This window comes from Glycine soja, chromosome 11, assembly GCF_004193775.1.
Source record: "Glycine soja cultivar W05 chromosome 11, ASM419377v2, whole genome shotgun sequence".
NCBI classification, from domain to species: Eukaryota; Viridiplantae; Streptophyta; class Magnoliopsida; order Fabales; family Fabaceae; genus Glycine; species Glycine soja.
The window spans coordinates 41,453,222-41,476,865 of record NC_041012.1 but is presented as its reverse complement, the minus strand read 5'-3'; the positions used below and the strand labels follow the sequence as shown (position 1 = coordinate 41,476,865).

General features: G+C 31.2%; 3 protein-coding genes and 1 pseudogene across 3 annotated transcripts; all 4 read left to right on the top strand.

Moving 5' to 3' along the window:
• Window positions 1-5,110: 5,110 nt before the first annotated feature.
• LOC114373299 lies at window positions 5,111-6,259 on the top strand. The gene is made up of 3 exons (XM_028330793.1): window positions 5,111-5,530; window positions 5,872-6,004; window positions 6,117-6,259. The coding sequence occupies exons 1-3, from the start codon at window positions 5,111-5,113 to the stop codon at window positions 6,257-6,259; spliced, it is 696 nt and encodes a 231-aa protein (XP_028186594.1).
• A 6,974-nt stretch (window positions 6,260-13,233) lies between these two features.
• On the top strand, window positions 13,234-18,372 carry LOC114375855. Its single transcript, XM_028333722.1, has 4 exons — window positions 13,234-14,383; window positions 14,720-14,812; window positions 16,899-17,308; window positions 17,590-18,372. Exons 1-4 carry the CDS (start codon window positions 13,918-13,920, stop codon window positions 18,229-18,231), a joined length of 1,611 nt encoding a protein of 536 aa, XP_028189523.1. The 5' UTR covers window positions 13,234-13,917; the 3' UTR covers window positions 18,232-18,372.
• A 784-nt stretch (window positions 18,373-19,156) lies between these two features.
• On the top strand, window positions 19,157-20,052 carry LOC114373298 (annotated as a pseudogene).
• A 2,156-nt stretch (window positions 20,053-22,208) lies between these two features.
• On the top strand, window positions 22,209-23,421 carry LOC114374771 (fasciclin-like arabinogalactan protein 11). Its single transcript, XM_028332442.1, has one exon. It carries the CDS (start codon window positions 22,327-22,329, stop codon window positions 23,269-23,271), a length of 945 nt encoding a protein of 314 aa, XP_028188243.1. The 5' UTR covers window positions 22,209-22,326; the 3' UTR covers window positions 23,272-23,421.
• Window positions 23,422-23,644: the final 223 nt, after the last annotated feature.

The following is a 23,644-nucleotide window of genomic DNA, read 5'->3' as shown; positions in this document are numbered from 1 at the left end:
GATTGTGTGGTGTGATTCGTTTTCTTTTTGAATCGATTATATTCCTTTTGTACTTAATTTTACCATTTACATCTTTCCTCAATTGAACTGCTTGTGTATGCAAATTGAAAATTTTCTCAGTAAACAAAACTTGATATAATATATAATATGCCTCCTGAAATGGTGAATAGTATATCAGTAGCAGCGTTTTTTTTTTCTGAATCTACTTGGAGAGAGGAAAAGAAGGTGGCTCGTTTCTGTTTCAAGTGTACTTGATATTGCAGCAATCAGTCAAGGTTAGTGTTGATGAATTAACCTGATGGAAGAAAGTTCATCATCCAAAACAAAAATGATATAAAGAACTTTGGCCTCAAACTAGTTCCTGACAATCATTTTCCCTCTATTAAATTCAACAGCTTAAGAGATTAGAGAAAAGTGGCATTTCAGATTAAAGGCGAGCAAATACATGGTTTTCGTCCTAAATAAATCCCTGATAACTGATAATCCTTTCCCTGAAGCAAGCAGCAAAATTAAGTGGGCTTTTAGGAACTTCAAACGTAAGAGAAAATATAAAGAAGTGAAAATATTCAATACATTAAAATACTGGATAAGTGGTTGTGATTTAAACTTGGATTTATAAATTTTAAAAATAGAACTGCAATGGATCTGAATCCTCTACCTTCACAGGATATGGAGTGTTTGCAGTTTAGAAATAAACTGCACCCGGTGCAGTTTGATCCGATGACTTTCTTTTATTATATCTAATTATTCATAATTTTTTTAATAAAACGAATTTTATATTTTATATAAGGGCAAAGATTCGTGCAATTTGAAAATTAAACTGCATATGATATCGAGATCCTTGTGTAATCTTTAATAACATTTTTCTCTTAATCTTCATTAAAAATATTGCTTAAATTTTTTAATAATGTTTAAAAAATACTGTCAAATATGAATAAATCTTACAAATATGTATGTGAGATATTTTATTAAATATTATGTGTAACTTATGTCGTTAAAGATTTTTAATATGAATTATGTTTAAAATTTGATAAAATATCATGGAAATATATTAATAATATTTGACAGTGTTTTTTAATATTATTAAATTTTTTAAACAATATTTTTAATAAATATTAAGAAAAAATAATGTTAAAAATAAAAAGATGTGTAGTAATGCTTGTTCACACTTCACACCAGACTTCTTTACTTTCCTGTCCACTGTCTACTTTCAAATTAATATTCGATTTAGTCACATCACTTGCAAAGAATAAAAATTAAAATATAAGAATAAAAATAAAGGTCAATCACGTGGTATGTGTCTACTGTCTTCACTATTAAAGCCATTTATCTATTGATTGTTTGAAACACGTTTGGTAAAGCCATTGAAATTTTAAAGCACACATCAACCTTTAATTTATTGTTAAAGTATTAATAATGTTTGTTTAATTAGTTGTCTTTGGCACGTTAAGTTAAATTAATTCAAAGATGCAAGGATGTTAAGACGTGTAACAGAACAGTGTGGCTGAATAGGTGGCTCGGGTACGTATGGGTCATGTGACAATCCCAAGTGCTTTGGTAGTAGCTTCTCCAATCTCAAAAAGTCAACATGCAGGAGCTTTAATTTTGTAATAAATTAAACCTCAAGCCAAAAAAAGCACCATGTTGAGGTGGCTCTGATCACCTTCATTGTTGTGGCAGTTGTATATATATATATATATAAGCCTTCTTCCTACCTTTTTTCTTTCATTTTTGTGCCGATCGATGAATGGTGGACAAACGCTCCAACACATTTGAACTTAATTACGTTCAACTCAAAAGACACTGAAGATTAATTTTTCTCTGAACGTACGTTGAACCTCCAATGGACGAAATTCCAATCATAGGCTTAACTGATAGCGACGGATTCAAGCTTGAGAGTATGTTTAATACTAAATTATTAATGGCATTGTTAATATTTTGTAATCTAGTTTTGTACATTCCATGCATGCCTGCACTTTTCTAATTTTATACTTTCGTTTGTATTATGTATGAATTCAATCATAAACAAAGTATTTAATTTTTAAATTTCAGTAGTTGTATGAATAACATTGCACTTTGCTGTTATCTTTCTGATATAAACATACCCTTTGGACTTTGGAAAATGCATCTACAGATGGTACTCACCTGGTTATTGTCGTGAGTGAAGCAAACATCGACCATCACCGGGAAGTTTTCCGGAGCTAGACAGTATGATTTTTAATTGGTTCATTTTCTGTTCTTGTTTTTGAAAATTTTTTAATTTTTAATGACACCATTTGGACAATTTAATTGAGATATATCGTCAAAAAGAAAGAAAAAATGCAAAAGGAGACAAGAACATTTTAGGTTTTAATTTATCTAGCTAATTTGATCCTCTTATTACGAGTTATAGTAATTATCTTTTATATTTTAATGTTATTTAGGTCTGAAACTTTGAACAGATTTACTACTCAACAAATATATGTAGCACATTAACTTTTCAAATCGACAAAATAACTTTGAATTTTAACAATTAACTTAAATAGGTACAATATATTTTTATAAAGTTTAATTTCGATCTATTAGTATAATACATGTTTGTTTGACAGACTAGAAGTGGTGCAAGAACAATCGAATTCAAATATTAGTTGCATAACTTATAAGTTACTTTTAAGATAAAGTTAAAAACTAAGAGGAAGAGTAAAAGAGAGGCTATACATTAAGATGCATGTCTTCTGCTTCAAGATTAGGTTGGCTTAATGTCCCTTTAAACTACAATTTTCTTCACATCTTTTAGGTTCAAGGCTTGAGATCTTTTTTATTTTCTCACAGCAAAAAGAATTATTATTATATGCAGTTTGTAATTTGTCACAAGTTCTGAGCGAATTAGCAAACTAATGAAAATTTACATAAGAAACCCAACATCAATCCACTCACAAGTGTACCAACTTACTAAACATGAAAGCCCCTCAACCTGCAAAACACCCGCGATAACAGCCAAAAGTAAACACCACAAGCAACAAACTAGAGTACCCCCTCCTTGAGAGATTATGTATCGTCTGAATAGACCAATAAAGAATAACAAGCGCTCATTCTTTTCATGCTTAGTTCTTAAGGGGTTGTAGATGTTCAATTGAAAAATCCTCAAAATACGTGGGTCAGAGATCCTGCGTGAATCCCTTATGTCACACTAGCTCACGCATAAGAGAGGTCACTAGGGTTTTTAGAGTTCTTAAAAGAGAGGTCACTAGGGTTTTTAGAGTTCTTAACCAGCTTTAGGTCTCCCTAAGGTCTTTTGCAGGTGAACAAAAATCATGCCTTAATCCGACAGTTCTTCCCTAAAGAATAGGATTATTTTTCCACTCATTCGAATAGAATAGTCTGTAACTTTTTTCTCAATTGATAGATTGAATTAGGTTTTACTATTTTGTAATGTTAGAGTATGCAATCGCTTATCAATCATCAATAAGATAAATTTCTTTTAGCTTAAATATAGTTTTTAATTCTTATAAAATTAATTAGAAATTTTATTTTTTATCCTTGTATAATTTTTAGTGTTTTTTATTTCTCTTAAAATTAAAATATATCATCTTTTAGTTTAGAACTAGGTTATGATAACTCAACCTACTTTCAGGTCAAATGATGATATATTTTAATTTTAAGAGTATTAAAAACATATAAAAGTTTTACTGGGATGAAAAATAAATATTTTTTATTTTATAGAAATGAAAATATATTTTTAATTCTCATGAATTAATGTTATCCATATAAGTCAAACATGTCAAAGAAATTTGTTTGTATGAAATGCATGAGATGCAGAAACATATAAAAGACAAATATACATAGCAGCAGCTTCAGAAAATTGGAGTGATGAGGCTTCATCCTATTTCAAAACTCATCCTCATTGGTGGCGAATATCATTGTCCGCTCGTGGAATTACAGCCTTTCATGTTGCAGTTAGCATGAGAAATACTAGTTTTGTAGAAAAGTTGGTGGATCGTATGGACTTTCAAGATTTGGAAATTTGCATGGCAGATGGCAACACAGACTTTTGTTTGACTGCAATAACAGGAAATGTGAAAATTGCTGAAATTCTGTTAGGCAAGAGTCCGAGGTTGCTATGGATTAGAGGCCAAAAAGATATGCTGCCAATTCAATTAGCGTCTTCTGCTGGTCACATTCCAATGACAGAATTCTTATTTCAAAAGACTCAAGAGGACCTACACAACAGTATACCCTTCGAAGACATGGTGAAGCTATTTTTCTTGACCATCGACAACAATATTTACCGTAAGCTGATCGACATGCATTTCTTAATTTTGTTAAAATTTTTACATATAATATTTTTTTTTAAAACTCCACTAAAGTTTTTGTGACCCTAGAATTAGTGATAATTTTATCACTAAATTTGATGACTAAGAGCATCTATAATGCATAATTATTTAAATAAATTACTTATCATAATTTTGTAAATTTTATAATTTTACATAAATTTAAATATTTTTACATGAAATTAACTTTAATGTTAAATTGTTAAAATGAGTGATTAACTTAATTTTGTAGATCATATAATACTTGAAAAATATTTTATTTATGGTATAAATTTGATAAACAATAATGTTTATATAAGTAACGCCATAACATATGTTCTAATGGAAAAAAAAAAAAGTTAAACAGCATTGCTTAAAATTAAACATTCTAGCTAGTTACCCCACTGCAATGTCACTGTGTTTCTTAACAAAAGCTAACAGCATATGTAGCTGAAGCACATTTCTTTTGCATATATATTTAACAATAATTTTTCTCTTGCCTAATGATTTATGCATGCTCTTCATTTGATTCTGGGCATGACAGCCGTGACATCCAAATTGTTGGATCGCTATCCTAAATTGGTTACCATAGAAAACGAAGAGGGATTGACACCTTTGCAAATGCTTGCTCAATTTTGTGAGTTCTCGTGATAACTTAAACGACTTCAAATAAGAATAGTCAACTGGACCATACATCTTTTGAAATCTTCAGATTAGTTGTAGAATTTGTAGTTGATGTAGAACTATCAAAATGTGTGTATTAATTACTTTATTTAACTAAATACTTGTATGTGTACATGACTAAATATTATTTCAACTCAATGGTAGCCTTGTGCAAGGAAACTACTGGTCATCAAGAAATTGCAAGTTTGTTGTTTAATGCAATGGACAACGAGAAAGAGTGTCTCAGCTATGTACAGTTGTCAACAGCAATGTTCGATGCAGCAAAATCAGGAAACATAATGATATTAGAGTTTCTTTTGAAGGACCATCCAGATTTGCTATTTGAAGTGGATTGCAAAGAGCAAAGAAGCTTACTTCACATTGCTATGCTGTATCGACAAGAAAGTGTATACCGACTAATATTAAACAAGGGGGATTCAAAGAAAGTGATGATACAATTGATTGATTTTGAGGGTAACAATATTCTTCACTTAGCTGGAATGCCGGCACGACCTGAAGAAAGATTCGGATTGTCAACAGACCATGTTCTAATGCATAGTGAGGAGAGATGGTTTCAGGTATATATGTCTACACGATTAGCATTTTTCTATAAGAATAATGTTTTTTCTTTGTTGTTTTTCTATTTTACACGTCCCTGTGCATTTTTAATTTTTATGGTAAAAAAAGTAGATATCGGTACATAACAAGATCTCTCTCCTTTTTTTTTATATAGTATAAATATATTAAAATACATCATTACTCTTTATACAATTACTTCACTACTTCGAGATCTTAAGCTATTCATTATAATTTAGTTTTCACTTAATTTTAACCAAACAGGCCGTGGAGAAAATGGTTCCACCTGTAATGAAAAGGATGAAAAACAAAAAGGGTTTGACTCCTAAAGAATTATTCTCAGTCACACAAAGAGTTGCACAAAGAAGCAGTATCTGAAGTAAAAGATGCGGCAAATACTTTAGTAGTGGTAGCAACTCTTGTTATCAGCCTAGGGATCACCGCAGGCATGACCATTTCCGTTAATGACATTGATGGTACACAAGCAAACTCCTATTTTTCCGAAGAAGACATGGTATACGTTATTTTTCCTATCAATTGCATTTGGAACATGCTTTTGTGCTTCATCTATGTTCTTCTATGCTTCAGCTATTCTTCCTTCAAGTTGGGAACCAAAAGATGATTCTGTCCACTTGCGGCAAACAAAGTTGGTATTTGGGAATATAACACTTTTTGGCGTCTCTTGCAATCATGTTTACTGCTATTGTTTCCGGTTCCATATTGATCTTTGAATTCTTATCCAATTGGATCCTTTATTTCATTACTGGACTTGGTGGTGTCGTATTGGCTGTGCATCTTACACTTGACCATAAGCGATGGATTAACGTTTTGCACTCAGTGCTATCCTATTGTCAAGATTATTATGCCCGATACACAAAATCTCTGAAGCCTGCTACACCATTGCCAAACAAAGAAAAGCTTAAATTAGTTGGAATAAACTAAAGCATAATATCGTGCGCGCTCAAGAGTTTTGGCTGATTATAAGATGGAAAATTTGCAAGGACATTTTATATTTTAAGACAGTTTTACATTAGATTAAGGCTCTGTGATTCGTTTTCTTTGTGAATCTATTATGTGTCTTCTATTCTTTTCATTTCACATTTACATCTTTGCTCAATTGAACTGCTTGTGCATGGAATATGAAATAATTTTCGGAAAACGGATCTTGATATTATATATGATGGTGAATGCTAAACATGCTGCATCTCGATCAGAAGCACTCTCTAGATCTAGACTGTATATGCTTAACAGCATATTCTTTTTCGAATCTACTTAGGGAGAGGAAAAAACAAGGTACTTCTTTCATCTGTTTCATGTGAACTTGATTGTGCATCAAGTCATCAACCAAACAAGGTAAGTATTAGTGAATTGCATATCAATATTCATGGTGATAAAAAAATAAAAATATTATATATACTATTAGTTTCATTGTTATTAAACTCAAATTTTTTAAATAAAATCTTCAGATATGAATAAAAATAAATGGTTAAAAGAAAGAGATTTTAATAAAAATTGACATAAGTTAATCATCGATACACACTAAAACAGTAAATATTTATTATATACAATAATATTTAATATCTTCAAATAAACATATGAAATATTCTCTAACTAATATAATACTTTAGTGCATTGTTGGAAAATTCAGTTGATAAATAATCATAAGTGGCGGGGGTGGGCATAAACCCGCGGCCCACTAAATCCGTCGGTCCAATTGGTGAATTTGACGGGTGAACTCAGTGGAACTCGGTTGGTCTTGGAAAACATGTTACGTGGGTGGCCGAAAGCAAGCGACAAGCCCAAACTGAATTGGGCTTCTATATTTTTAGAACTATGCACATCAGATAATTTTATGTTTGTGTCTGCACAGTTTGATTTTTTTGTTTTTCCTCCTTTTATGTTTCCTTAATTTTTATACTACTATATACGTTATCAGATAATTTATACACATATTTAATAAGATTTTATTATAAAGTAAATTCGCATTAAATGTTACTGATTAAAGTACTCATTTATTTTAGCATATCAATTTTCTTCAAAATCATAAATGTTATGTAATTATATTTGCTGATATGATTATGTGTTAAGTTAATTTATGTATAAATTCACTTATAATTAAACAAAGTTATTTTACGTTTTAAATTTCAGTACTTGTATGAATAACGCTGTTTCTTTGGCTAGTTTATGGCGTATTTTATTTCTCTCTTTTGTTTCCGCCCTGCACTCCTTTGGGGTAAATGCATCTACCGATTATAGTGAACTGGGTATTGTTGTGGGTGAGGCAGAGCATCTACAATCACTGGACCCGAAAGCTGTTTTTTGGAGCTAGACAGTATGATTTTTATTTGGTTTATTTTATGTTCTTTTATTTCAAAATACTAAAGGAGATAAGTTATTATTTGTCTAGCTAATTGTTAATTTCTGCTAATACTCTTACAAGTTATAGTAATTACCTTTTATATTTTAATCTTATTTAGGTCTGAAATTTTGAATAGATTTACTCAACAAAATATACGTAGGAAGTAGGAATTAGGATTAATTTTTCAAGTCGACTTGCTAACTTTGAATGCTGACAATTAACCTAAATACAATATATTTTTTTATACCTTAAAAGTTTGATTTCTATTTGTATAATATAATTTTGTTTGATATACTAGGAATGGTGCAAGAAGAATCAAACTATTAGTTGCATAACTTATAAGTTACTTTTTCAGTGATTTTTTAAAAAATTAACCTAAAATTATTAAGATATATATTTTCCATTTTTCTTCTTCTTAACATCACCCCCACACCTCTGCACCATCACCCAGATAATTATTCTCTTTCTCTTTATAAATTACAATTCCTTTATATCTCAAAAAGCTTCTTTAACATCACCCAGGTAAATTTTGCAATATCTACAACAACGAAGTTAATTAACTCGCTGATAAGTTCAATGATTCAAGAAGCTTAGAAAAGGAGGCATAATCAGATACTTCAAAGGCACGCCAAAATACAGAAACAGTATTTTTAAGACGGATTTACTGATACCACCTTTTTCTTGATGCAAATGGAAAATATTGGAGTGTAGGAAAGTACAGAAAATCAAGATAGAAATGTGGTTAACCCTAAAAAAGCAGAAAATTGCTCTAGAGAGATTTTAATTACAACGGGATTATTTTTTGGATCACTGTAGTGATTAGACATGTCATTCCTGACTGAAAATGGAGGTTATCTTTATATGTATGATTGATTGTCTGCTACACCATTCATCTTCTTACAACCGTGCTCTCATCCATTCTGTATTTCCAAAGAGAGCGGAAAGAACAGCCAAAATCCCTTTGAGTCACCTTATCTGCCTTGATATACCACCTTAGTCTCCAAGTACTATAGGTTATTTTCTTGACTACACCTTCTAATCTAACAACCTATCATTCACTTTGCAATGGCCTCTATAAATGCACTATGTTCCATTACAACATCCACACAGCAAACAATCATTACAATGACAATTAATTAACCCGTTATTTGCGTCTTTCCAAAAGCAGCAAAGAAATCTGGAATTTTCAATCATCAATTTGATGGATGAAGTTAATCATCTTCTTCTCCTTCCTACTAGCACTGTTGCTTTACCCCAGTCAATGCTGCAGCTCCTAAACCCTGGCCAAACATGTCATTAGAGTAAAAATGTAAATATAAAGTCTCGTACGGAATAAAAATGGACAAGTAATATATAATTAATTGATAAAGACCCACAAACCTAATTCATATATTTTAGTGAATGTTTATTTCACCAAATGTTATTTATAATTACTAGCGGAAACACAGATTTTATTGGGTATGTGTCCGCATTTCTACGAGAGTGAACATTTAATTATAATTTAAAAACAATTGTGAAACTTTCTTGTGTAATTTTTTTTAATAATTAAGAGCATAATTGTCTTAAAAATATAGTAACCAAATAATTGTCTTAAAAATATAGTAACCAAAAAATAGTTAACAAAAGAAATATTCTATTTATCTATTGTTATAATATGAATGAGATTAAAAAAAATCATTAGATTTTTTCTCTTTGCCTATAAAAATACTTAAGAATACTTAAGAAGAAACAATAAAGTAAAAAAAAAAATCAGAAGAAGAAAATAGTTAAAAATTTCATAAAATATAAAATGTTTTTTTTTTTTATTTTGTGTATCTCGTTTTTCTCTTTGTCAACACAACACATACATCTTTTTACCTCCATGAAATATTAGAAAATTATATACTCTCATAACTTTTGTTTCCTAAAGGCATAAAGCTAATAAAAAAAAGTAATTAAAAAAACTTATAGCATATGAATGAGATAAGAGAAAAATTATTGCCTATAAAAACACTTAAAAGAAGAAGCAACATAGTAAATAAATAAAAATAAAACTAAAGAAGAAGACAGTTAAAAAAAATCTATAAAATATAAGAGATTTTTAACTTATTTTATATCTTCTAATTTCTCTCTTTAGATTAAAGAGTCTTTTGTCAACAAAGCACTATATATTTTTTTACAATCCTTAATATTGAAAAATTATATATTTTTATGGTTCTCTTTCCCTAAAGGCACAAGGATAAAACAAAATTTTTTTTAAAAAAAACTTAAAAAATCTCTAGAGTATTGTTATTAGTTTGAAGAAAGTATATGTTGAAAAAAAAAAGTAATATGCGGTTACACAAACACAAATGATTAAAATAAGATGTTCATAAAAATGAAGCCTTTAAATATTAATTAAAATATTGGGTAGGTTTTTAAAATTTTAAAAATGGATAGTATAATTAACAAATTAGTAGATTTTTAAAATTAAAAAATGGACAGTTTTAATTAAAATATTGGCTTGTTAAATAATTAACAACAAAAAGATAGCAGTTTTAGTTAACTAATTTGTAGGCTTTTAAGATTAGTTATCTTTGTTACTCTTTTTTATTTTTTTTCAAATGGAAACAAAAAAAAAAATCACCAAAAAAATAAAGAAAAGAAAGGGGAGAAAAATAGTTATTGAAAAATATGATGAAAAAATGAGTAAGTTGAAAGCAAATAACGTAAGGAGTTTAATAAAAACAAAAGTTGAAAAAAATTAAGAATCCTTTCAATTTTAAAATTTGTTCATTCCAAAATATTATTTATTGTAATGTCTTAAAAAAAACATGAAAAATAAGGAGAGGTACATGAAACAAACAATTCTATTGAATCTTGCAAAACACTTGTAAAATTTCAAGAAGCTAAGATTTTCTCATCTTCACATATAAAAGGAAAAAAAATCATGTATTCAGAAAAAAAAAAACTTCCATGGACCACAAAGCAGAATATTTTTGTATCTTTTTTGAAACACAAAAGAAATATATTTTGTATGCAAACTTAGAAACAATAAATTGTAATACTTAAAAAACTGATAACAAAATTGAGTAATTTTTTTTTAAAATTGAACTGATAATAGGAGGACCAGTAATAGAAACATAGATTCAAAAGAAGGGTTAAAAGAATTTAAGAACATGAAAATAAAATATAATATGGAGTTCGATTTTCGCCTAGGCTCATCAAGAAACAATGAAACCCCTCTCCTTTTCTAGAGTATAGGCTCAAATTCCCTTCTCAGTTCTCAAAGAAACCAAAGTGAAAAATCTGCATTTAATCCTTCACATGCTTCAATGAGTGATGAAAAAAAAATCAGAGGCAAAAAAACAAAAATAAAAAAAATCTTTCAATTCAATTACTGAAAAAGAAATTTCATGTAAATTATAGTAATCAAATGTGTAATTTAAAACAACCATATAACTTTCTTGAATCTGTGTAATTTTTTTAATAATTAAAGGTATAATTGTCTTAAAAATATATAAAAAAAAACAGTTAACAAAGGATATCCCTTTTATCTATTATTATAGATGTGTAATTTATATACATAAAAAAATTGAAAATTAATTGTTGATATAAAATACAATATCTTTTATATAAATAAAGATATTTTAGTTGTTATCATATATTCATAGGATAAAAAATTTGAGCCAAACACGTGTTTTAAGTATTGATGGAATATTAAAAAGATTCTCAATCAATTTTAACAATTTATCAACATATTTTTTTAAAATTCTCAAGAATGTCATTTCTATGTTATATTTTTTGAAATAACAATATTCCAACAAATACAATAACCTTTCGTGAAGTTTTCTGTTCTTTTTCTTGCATTTTATCTGTATTATCGTAGCCAGAAAGATTATTGTATGGGAGCTACGAGAACTCTTGCCTAATTTTCTTCTAATAAAAAAAATGTCTGTTATGTTTTGAGGAAACTAAATTGAATAATTGATTTTCTTATTGTTTGTTCGTGCACTTTGCTGTCAGGAATCGTGTTCAAAGGGGTGGTCACGCGGAATAAAATGTCTCAAACAGTTTGAATTAGTATACTAATCATTGAATTAGTAATTTAGATGAAAGAAAAAAATAATTAATATTAAAAATCAGTAAAACGGATGATTAATTTTTTTCATATAACCTGAATGATTATTTTTAGTGATTTTCGTTTTTAATTATATTTTTTCAATTTAAATTTGATATATTACTTAAATAAAAGATCAAGTCAAGTAATAATCGGATAACCAACGACTTAATATACATTAATGTACCAAATTAATCAAAATATTATTTTAATGAGTTTAATATAATGCATTGTAAGTGTAATGAGAAATGATGTTTACTTGAATAAAATGAGAGAAGGGAAAGAAAGACAACTTAATAGCCGAGAAAATTTTGTTTCAAGGCACATGTGCAATGTGCAGCGTGCAGCGTGACTTTCTTTTCTTTAACTAATATAATGCGCGTAAGTTAGGAATATTTTAAAATATATAATATTCCCAACTTAAAACAAAATATATCAAATATTCTTTAACTAATACTTTGAGTGCAATGTGCAGCGTGACTTTCTAATATTTGAAGGAACTGGTTGTCTTGTCCCTTTTTACATTACCTACGTGTTTCGCTCCAAACAGATGGAAAATTTACTTTATAATTGATCATAACCAGAGGAATACCCAGAGATAGAAGAAGGAAAGCACAGGAGTGAGTTATGTCTGACTCAGATGCAATTACGTTGTCAGCAGCTGATGACATTCCCAAGCCTGAGAGTACGTTAATAGTTAATACTATTTTATTATTGACTTCGTTAATATTCTGTGCTTGTACATTCCATGCGTGCCTGCACGTACAGTTTAAATTTTGCACTTTAATTTGTATTATATGTGTATAAATAAATAAATTGAATCAGAAACAAAGTATTTACTTTTTAAATTTCAGTAGTTGTATTGTATGAATAAGATTTCACTTTGCTATTATATTTTTGCTGTTTTTTAATTTTGTTTATGGTTTTTTTGTTATTATATATTTCTGTTTTTCTGTTCGTCCTGCTCTACTCATGTTTCAATTCTGATGTAGACATATATATCCTTTAGTAAATGCATCTGCAGATTGTAGTGATCTGGGTATTGTCGTGGATGAAGCAGAGCATCTACAATTACTAGGTATATATTATTGAATTGGTAAATGGTTTATTTTCTGTTCTTATATTTGAAAATTATTTAATAATTTATAGTGAAACCATTTGGACACAACTAAATTGATATATCCAAATAAAGATATTTTCAAGAAGAAAAAATACTAAAGGATCGAATTATATAAGAATATTTTAGGTTTTCAAGTTAGTTTTGACTTTTGAGTTAAAAAATTGTTCAGATATTTTTCATCTTATTGACATCACCCAGCAATACCCACATCACCCAGAAAAATGACAACCGAGTTGAACCAGCATACTGATACTGCTAGTCACCGCTCTGTCGACTTGATCACCGGGTTCTTCTATTTACTTTACAATTATTCTTTCCACTTTATAAATTACAATTCCTTTTATGCCTAAAAACTGCATTGCAACTGCTACACAATACAGTCAACATATTATTTATTAAGAGAAAATTTGGATAATTTGCATTAAAGTTATAGGTTTTATTCTTATTGTTGTCATAGTGGAGAAAAAAATGGTATTTTGGTAATATATATCATATCCCGTTATATATCCTTAGTCTTATATAGCCAAGAGCTTCCTCATGATAAGAGGAGAAACACTAAATAATTCTCTTGAAACCCTAACGATCGACAAACCAAATAGGATGAGTAAAAGAGACTAAATATATAATTTGCATGTCTTCTCCTTCAAGTTTAGGTTGGCTAGCTTAATCTCGCTTTGAAAAACTATTTTTTTCCTACTACCCCAAGATCATTCTACTTTTTGTATCATGTTTTTAAAATTAAACTATTCATTATTCGAATCTATTAATTGAGGTAAGTCAAACTTAATTCTAAAAGAAATTTGATTGTATGAAGTGCATATGAGATGCAGGAATGCATAAAAGACAAATATATATAGTATCAGCTTCAGGAAATTGGAATAAGGCTTCATCCTATTTCAAAATCCATCCTTATTGGTGGCGAATTTCATTGTCTGCACGTGGAATTACAGCCCTACATATTGCAGTTATAATGGAACAAACTAGTTTTGTACAAAAGTTGGTTGAGTGTATGGACGTGCAAGATTTGGAAATTTGCATGGCAGATAGGAATACAGCCTTTTGTTTGGCTGCGATTTCTGGAAATAAGAAAATTGCTGAAATTCTGTTTGGTAAGAATCCGAGGTTGCTATGGATTAGAGGCCAAAAAGATATGCTGCCAATTCAATTAGCATCTTCTGCTGGCCACATTAAAATGACAGAATTTTTATTTCAAAAGACTGAAGAGGACTTACACAATATTCTACCCTTCCAAGACGTTGTGAAGCTATTTTTCTCTACCATCACCAACAGCATTTACAGTAAGCTCATCCACATTTCTTTCGCATAACAATAAATAAACAATATAAATAAAATTAGTAACGAGTCAATTTATATTTATATGTATTTTTTTATAAAAAAATCGACTACTAAAATTTTTATGGCCCCATAATTAGTTGCACAGTTTTTTATTACTAAATTTGGTTTCTCTTGTTTCACTTTTCTCCGCACAAGCTATCCCACTGCACATTCACAGAATTTCCTAACTAATTACTGTAATAACCGCATGTACATTCCTTTTGCGTATTCAACAATAATTTTCTCTTGCCTAATGATTTTTATGCATGCTCATCTTCATTTGATTCTGGCCATGGCAGCCGTTACATCAAAATTGTTGAATCGTGATCCAAAATTGCTTACCATAAAAAACGAAAGGGAATTGACACCTTTGCAAATGCTTGCTCAATTTTGTGAGTTCTCATAATCCTTACAAACTTGCTTTTTCTAGTTTACAAATGTTACTCCTAGTTTTCTGAATCTAACTTCAAAGCAAGCAACTCATTTATATAATGTAGTAAGTTATCGGAGTTTTTAATAATAGGTTTAGTTATCCATTTGGTCCTTATAGTTTTCAAACTTATCTAATTTAGTTTCAATAGTTAATATAGTTTATCTTTTAATTTCCAATAAATCTCTATCATTAAAATTGTTTAACACCGTCAGAAGATTGTTGTCAAGACCTTAGGTTTTGTTGCTCTTCTCGCACAATATCGCAAAACTCCCTTGACAATCGGCATTTTCAATTCATCTCACTCTCAGTCACTCAAAACTGATTGCAATTTGCTTCAACTAAGCATTGGCCCATGTCGTCCATTGTTACAACCAACTGAAAATCAGGCGTGTTCTTCTTTAACAGAGGATGAAGACATATTAAGGTTAAAGTTGGTTTATTGCAAAACTCAGAGCTTATCAAGGTTGATTTATTGCGAGTGTGGAAGGAGGTTAAGGTTGTTTATGTCATGAACTAAAAGAAATTTGGAACAAATTTTGCACATGTGCGATGCGAGGTGTCGTGCGAGATGCAGTGCGAGGTGTCATGCGAAAACACACCTGAGCGTTCTTCGTGCAAGTGAGAGGAGTTCTGAGTGAACTTTGGCAACAATTTTCTAATGGTGTTAAACAATTTTAACGGTAAGGACCTATTGGGAATTAAAAGGTAAACTACATGGCCTATAAGTCATCTATTAACTATAAGGATTAAATTGGATAAGTTTGAAAATTATAGGGATCAAATGGGTAATTAAACCTTAATAATAAAATAAAAATCAATGGCTAATATTAAATACGCACGCATAATAAATTGCATACGTTTTATAATATCAACTACCATTAACTTTTTGATAAATGACCGAAATTACTTAATCATTTTTCATGAATGGTTAATATTATATACACATGCATAATAAATCAGGAATTTTCTATATATATATGTGCTTTTTTATGATTTTTCTATTTTAAAAATTTAATTAAAAACATCAACAGGATAAAAGAAATTATTATTACATTATCTTATAATTAATTACTTTAAAAATAAAATTTATGATATTTTGTTATCACCATGCATTGATGTAAAATATTCATAAGCTCTCTCAATGACTAGTTTTTATGATATTTTCTCCCAACTATTTTTTTTATCTACCATACTTTAATTGTAGACATTATCTAAGGAAATTGAATTAAATTCATTAAAATCCAAACTATAAAATCTTAATCATAAAAGTCCTAAAAAAATGATAAGTCTATATTACTGCATAATCTTTTGAAATCTATAAGACTTTTATACCAAATAAGTCTTTCAAAATCCTAATCTAATACGTCTCCTTATATATATGTTTATAGACTTAAATGATTTTTTGGTCTCTACAAAATATGATATTTTTTATCTGTCATTTAAATTTTTTTAAAACTTTAGTATTTTAAATATTTAATTTTTTTGTTTTGGTCTCTATTGTGAGTAACAACAATAATATAATTGACGATATAACAATGTTGCCGGTTTATTGACTCGTCATGTCATTAAAGAATCTAATTAAAAAGTTATTTATAATATTTTTGGTAAGTAAATTTTAAATTCCTTATCAGTTAATTCAACGTGATCAATTATTTAACTGTTGAAGATTTAAAAACATAGTTTATCAATTTAAACATGAATATCCAGACTCTTTAACCATGTAACAAGTTAATAGACAATCAACATTATTGTCACGTTACGGTTTAATGTAATTACTTGATGGTTAAGCAAAACAAAAAAAATCTTTAAAAGACTAAACTCAAAACAAAGATTTTTACCTGTACACAAAAATCTTTAGTGGACTAAAATAAAAAAAATCTCATATTTTACATTCAGCAAAAGGTTATCTAAGCCATATTTATATTAACTCATTAATGAAAACAGGCTACGGGACACTATATCCAACATGTGTGTACTAATTACTTTATTTAACTAAATACCATGTATGTATGCGTATATGACTAATGATTTAAACTCAATGGTAGCCTTGTGCAAGGAAACTATTGGTCATCAAGACATTGTAAGTTCGTTGTTTAAGGGAATGCAAAAAGAGAAAAAGACTATCAACTCTGTAGAATTGTCAAAAGCAATGTTCGATGCAGCACAATCAGGAAACGTTACGATTTTAGAGTTTCTTTTTAACAACCATCCAGATTTGCTATTTGAAGTGGATTCCACAAAGCAAAGAAGCTTACTTCATATTGCTATTCTATATCGACAAGAATATGTATACCGACTAATATTAAGCAAGGGTGCTTTCAAGAATGTTATGATACAGTTGATTGATTCCGACGGTAACAATGTTCTTCACTTAGCTGCAGAGTTCGATTCTAAAGAAAGATTAGGATTACCATCACTCCCTGTTCTAATGTGTAGTGAGGAGAAATGGTTTCAGGTATACATATCTACTTGATTAGTATTTTTTTTATATATACAAATAGTGTTTTCTCTTTGCCATTTTTTCTGTTTTACACGTCCCTTGTCTTTTTTTATGGTAAAAAAAATGTGAGAACAACTACTTTTTCCATAAAAAAAAATGTCTTTCTCTATCCTTAAATTTTTCTCTAGTATAAAAAAATATTATAATAATATTTTTTTACAATTACTTCACTAATCACTACATTTATGCTCGCCATCTTACTAATTATATTTTTGTTTGCACTTTAATCGAATCAGGAAGTGGAGAAAATAGTTCCACCTGCTATGAAAAGAATGAAAAATAATGATGGTTTGACTCCTAAAGAAGTATATTACCGGTCACACAAAGATTTGCACACAGAAGCGGCATCTATAGTGAAAAATTTGGCAAATACTTTATTAGTGGTGGCAATTCTAATTGTCACCCTAGGGATCACCGGAGCTATAACCGTTCCTATTAAGGATCTTGATAGTACAAGTAGTCCTTTTTTTCCAAAGAAGACATGGTATACGTTCTTTTTTCTATCAATTGCATTTGGAACATGGCTTTGTGCTTCATCTATGTTCTGCTACGCTTCCGTTATTCTTCCTCAAAGTTTGCAACCAAAAGATGAGTCTGCACGCGTGCGGCAAAAAAAAATGGTAATTGGGAGTGTGTCACTTTTTGTCTCTATTTTAGTCATGTATACTGCTGCTATTTCTGGTGCCATAGTGGTCTTTGACTTCTTATCCAATTGGAGCATTTACCTCATTTGTGGATTTGGGGGTATTACATTTGTTTTGCATATTTATCTTGACTATACTCTATGGTACCAAGTTGTGAAGTCCGCGCTATCCTTTTTCCAGCTATGTCTTAGTGAAGCTGACAGGATTCTTATGGCCAAACTGCAAGACCTATGAAGTCTATGACCCATTGGCAAACAAAATAATGCTTAAAATAATTGGAATAGACTTAAACATAGTTAAGATCCTGCTCAAAATTTCTGGCTGTTTTATAAGATGGATAGTTTGCAGGAACATTTCTTTTTTTTAACAGTTTTACATCAGAGTATGTCGTGTGATTCTTTTTCTTTGTGAATCTACTAGACTTTAACCTGTGCAACGCACGAGCGATTTCTCTTTATTATTATTATTAAACCAAGCCTACAAATAATGCAAACATACTGTCTGTTAGAAGGAACATTTCATTAAAAATTCTGCAAACATTTCGGTAAATTGTGCTACAAGTGGATTTCCTTTTATACTTTTCACATACACATTTTTCCTTAATTTAACTGCTGGTGAATGCAATATGAAAAAAAATACAGATTTTGATATAATATATGCCTCCTAAAATGGTGAATGGTAAAACATTATCTTTCAAGCATCTAGACCCTATATACAAAGAATTAACATGATGGAAGGAAATCCAAATCCATAATCCTTTTCCCTCCCAGCTCAAGACAATAAAGAAAAGAGGCATTTCAGAAGCAAGCAAATACACTGGTGTTTATCCTAAATTCTCGTAACCCTCACCCCGAAGCAAATGGCAAAAGAATTCGCTATCAGAAGAGAAAAAAAATATTCATCGAATACACCAATCTAATACCGGATAAGTGATTGCATTGAAATTTAAACTTCATATATTTCAAGTAGAACATTATTAATCATATTCATGTACACCCACCAATACGTGTCATTCATCTATTATTTAGCTTTTTTAATTTAATTTATCCCTCATGTATTTCATATGATAGAAAAATTATTAGCTAGGTAGCTCTGAATCCCTTAATTTTGATCAATCTTAAAGAGACTATTTAAGTTTTTTAATTTTAAAAATAACTAATACAACATCAATACAACATCAAAATCATTGGTTCCAGCCCCTAAACCCCCAGCCAAACCAGCCCCTGCCACACCAACTCCAGCTCCAGCAAAATCATTGGTTCCCTCATTACCCCAATCACCTTTCTCTGATTCTTCTTCTAATCAATACAACTTCAAAATTCTAAGGAAGACCAAATCATTCAGCACACTAATCCGCTTGCTCAAAACCACCCAAATTATCAACCAAGTCAATGCACAACTTGTAACTACAAAATCTGGAGGAGGTTTAACCATCCTTGCACCTGATGATGGTGCCTTCTCACATCTCCAAGCAGGTTACTTCAACTCTCTCGGCGATCGCCAACAAAAAGCATTGATACAGTTCCATGTTCTTCCAGTTTCTGTCTCAAGCTCTAATTTTGACTCTCTTAGCAATCCAGTAATGACACTGGCCAGTGATTAGCCCCAATGGGTATCAAATAAATGTGACAGCTTATGGGAACAGTGTGAATATTTCAACTGGGGTTGTGAATGCCACTCTCACAGGCATTATGTACAGTGATAAGACACTTGCCATACATCATGTGGACACGGTGCTTATTCCTTTGTATTTCTCAAAGCCTAAGCCTCCAGCTCCTGCTCCCACGTTGGCAAAGGCACCTAAAGCTGATAAGGATAACTCATCTGCGCAAGATGATGATCAGGGAGAGTCAAATAAGGCCACTTCTGCTGCCAATGCCATCAATTTAATTAGCATTCACGGAACAATGTTGGTGTCCCTTGGTGTTGCTTTAGTGGCAGCAGTAACATTCTCCATATGAGGAAGAGTCATTTGCTGGCTCTTCCTTAATTTTTCAGAACAACTGTGAAGTTATCTTTATGCTCTTTTTCTTTGTTTTGTCTGTATTGTCGTAGCCAGAAAGATTGTTGTATTGCTTAATTTTCCTTAATTTCTTCAAATAAAAATAGTTTCTGCTATGTTTTGAGAAAGAGAAAAATGAATTGAATACTTGATTTTCTTATATTATGCTTTGATATTGCAAACTGCAAACATCAAATCCAATATACTGCTAGATGTTTGTTCGTGCACTCTGCTATTCAGGAATCGCTTTCAAAGTGTTGGTTGGGCGGAATAAAATGTCTCAAGCATATAATAAAATGGCTTCAGCATGATGAGTGATCACATTCTGTTGGATAACAATATATTGGCATTGTCGTGTTCAAATGACATATGAGGGCTCTGTTTTGACTTATGAAGCAGAAGACGTGATAAAAGACTATCAGCCTATGTTTAAAATGTTTTATAGGAGTTACAATGTGTTTAAATTGCTATTTTAGTCGTAAAGCATTTTCGAAAAAAAATTATCAGAATAACTTTTACAAATTCAAACCTTTCTTATTTAGAATATAACTAGTTTGCTTCTTTTTAATACTTGGAAAATGATTTATTGTTTAGAACTTATCTGTTGCAAGATCAAAAACAATTTTTCACACTATATACATTCTCTAATGTAAAATTTATAATTAAGATTAATTTTGTAACATACCTAATCAATTATTGTCAACGGTTCAAAATCAATTTTACTCAATTTTAAATCATTGAAGCCCTTATTCTTCCATGTAAAAAGGATGCCTTTACCCACACAGAAAATAGTCACCTCCTGATTTGATTGAATGGGTAGCATATAACAAAACGACATAAACTCTTAATGATGTCGATAAAAAATGTTGAAGAAAATAAATGATTGAATATACAGATTCAGTGCTAATTTAGTTTAAGAGTTAGCTAGAATTGATTTTAAACGATTCAATGCATAATTTGGATACATGTTTAAATTAATTTAAAATGTGTGTTAGCATTAAAAAGTATGTTTTTCTTCTTTCTTAATTTCTTTTTTTAGGATGAAACGTATGTTTTATTAAAAAATGTAAGAATTAATTTTCTAGTTATAAATAAACAAGACCAAAGAAGTAAAACATTTTCAACTTGGAGCAGAAGAATCCGCCTTAATTTTTTTTTTTTTACAATATGTTGTATGATTAAAGTGGGATAATTTTTGTTGTCCCTTTTGATTTTTAAGAAATATTTTTTAAATGCACATACATATAAACAGATAAAATAATTATATATAATACGAAATACAATATCAATCAAAATGAAACTTCCCTTTTCTTATGTTATTTCCTCTCCTTTTACAGTAATTTGATTACTTTTTGGGTGCCTGTTTTTTAACTCTGTGGTAGCTCTTCTGTCAGGTGTTATATTGATAGGGACTGCTATTACCTCCAATTTTCTTTTTTCTTTTCTTTTTCGTTTAAAATGGCCGTATATATATATATATAGCACCGAAAAGAAAGCCTACCAGAGGGAAAATCAAGACATCATGCTAGAAGGAGACCACTATAATACTAATGTTTAGTTGCATTCTTTGGCCTAATAAAACAGGAATATCTTCATATTAATTTATTGAATGAAGTTAAAAATCGTAGAGATGGGATACAAAAACAAGTACTTTGAAACAGGAAAGAAATATTATTTAGAACAAAATATAAAGAGCCAAATAAACTTAAATATCGCGTGATGGAACCATTAATCCATCTCCTAGGAACTTGGGATATAACAAATAATGGAGTTTTAGGTACATGGAAGTATGGTGTAGGTTTCAAGTGCGATTCTTAGCTCCTGAGTCCTTATTACCAAAACCTGACAGATAATGCCACATAAGGAGCTAATCATTTGATTTCCTTTCCTTCCTGATGGATGCAATAACTCAACCTCTAAACAGATCACACACCAATAACTACGACGTGAACACAAATAGTTCCATTAACTTCCATACATATGCACATTTCAGTGTACCTTGGGCTCCCACTTCCTTATCGTTGCCAAATCTCTTCTGTCTCACCCAACTAATCAAACAAGATGCACCACCTTTCCTATGTCCATGATAGGTAAAGTTGATTTCCTACTAGCTACATCAAAGATGCAACTTACCTTTTTCCTTTCTAACTAAACCCTACACCTATCCACAAATCACTCTCCCAGCCTCAAAATAAAAGGCAACCTCTTACCCCTCTTTCCTCACAGCAACACTCACAAGTCACAACACAACCCAACCCTAGCGAGTAGCAGCAGCCTCAAAGTACCCTACACCCTCACTTAAAGCTCTCTCACTCCTGAACCCTAAAATGAAGACACAACAACAATCTCTCTTCTCAGCCTCAATTTTACTAGTTATAGCACTTATAACCTTTTTCCACACCACTTCAGCCCAACTCACACCAATCCAAGCCCCAGTTTCATCACCCCCATCCCCGCCACTACCACAACCACCAGCATTCACACCACCATCTCCACCAGCCACTGCTCCAGCTCCAGGATTCAACACAGTACCCTTAGTTCCCGTGACACCAAGTGGCGCTCCCACACCCACCATCCCAAAAGCACCCTCCATTGACATAGTCCAAATCCTAAGAAAAGCAAAGAGATTCTCTGTCCTCATTAGGCTCCTCAAAACCACCCAACTCATCAACCAACTCAACTCACAGCTTCTGACCTCAGGCTCAGGAGGTTTAACCCTCTTCGCCCCAGAAGACAGTGCCTTCTCAAAACTAAAAGCTGGTTTCCTCAACTCTCTTAGTGACAGACAAAAAGTGGAACTTTTACAATTCCACACACTCTCTTCCTTCATTTCCATCTCAAACTTCGACACACTCACCAACCCCGTTCAGACTCAGGCCGGCGACGACCCCAAGAGGCTCCAGCTCAACGTCACCACGTTTGGTGGCAGCCAGGTGAGCATGGCCACCGGCGCCGTCAACGCCTCCGTCACCGGAACCGTTTACACCGACAACAAGCTCGCCATATACCAGGTGGACAAAGTGCTTCTCCCCCTTGACCTTGTGCTTCCCAGCGAGGCTCCGGCACCGGCGCCGGGAAAGGCTAAAGGGGCGTCGCCGAAGACCGATAAGACGAAGTCCGGCGCCGATGACGGTGCCGCCGGTGGCGATAGTGACAATGGTGATAACAAGGACTTGCCTGCTGAAGCTTCTTCTGCTGGTTCCGTGAGTTTCAAGTTTGGTGTGGTTGCCTTTGTTTTTGGGGTGGCTTTGATGGGTGAAGCCGTTGTGTGATGTGAAAGGGCGAGTGGTTCTATTGTGTTGTTTGAGGTTTTTTACGTGAGTGTTGGATATTGTTGTGTTTTGTTTTCTGGTTCAATTAATTGTTTGCATGTAGCATTGGATTAAAACGTATACAAGGTGGATTTCTTTTTCTTTTTGTTAGTGCATGAATATTGGGGATTGATGGTAGGCGATTTTTCTTTAAACTATAATAGCTAATAAGTTTAATCGAAAATGAAAATCTATTTGTAGGATAATTCTTTGTTATGAAGAAATCTAATTTAATTTGTTCGCACGGATCACATTGGCTATGGAATTCGATTACACAACCATATGTTAAAGTTTAACTTTGAAACATAAAATCGCATGCACGAATGAAACCATT

Bases quoted from the DNA above. Each gene is read 5' to 3' on its own strand.
- LOC114373299 (XM_028330793.1), top strand. From the start codon at position 5,111: ATGGTAGCCTTGTGCAAGGAAACTACTGGTCATCAAGAAATTGCAAGT. The intron at 5,531-5,871 runs GTATATATGTCT...AATTATTCTCAG, and splicing joins GTGAGGAGAGATGGTTTCAG to TCACACAAAGAGTTGCACAA. The intron at 6,005-6,116 runs GTACACAAGCAA...TCTATGCTTCAG, and splicing joins TTCCGTTAATGACATTGATG to CTATTCTTCCTTCAAGTTGG.
- LOC114375855 (XM_028333722.1), top strand. From the start codon at position 13,918: ATGCATAAAAGACAAATATATATAGTATCAGCTTCAGGAAATTGGAAT. The intron at 14,384-14,719 runs GTAAGCTCATCC...TGGCCATGGCAG, and splicing joins CATCACCAACAGCATTTACA to CCGTTACATCAAAATTGTTG. The intron at 17,309-17,589 runs GTATACATATCT...TAATCGAATCAG, and splicing joins GTGAGGAGAAATGGTTTCAG to GAAGTGGAGAAAATAGTTCC.
- LOC114374771 (XM_028332442.1), top strand. From the start codon at position 22,327: ATGAAGACACAACAACAATCTCTCTTCTCAGCCTCAATTTTACTAGTT.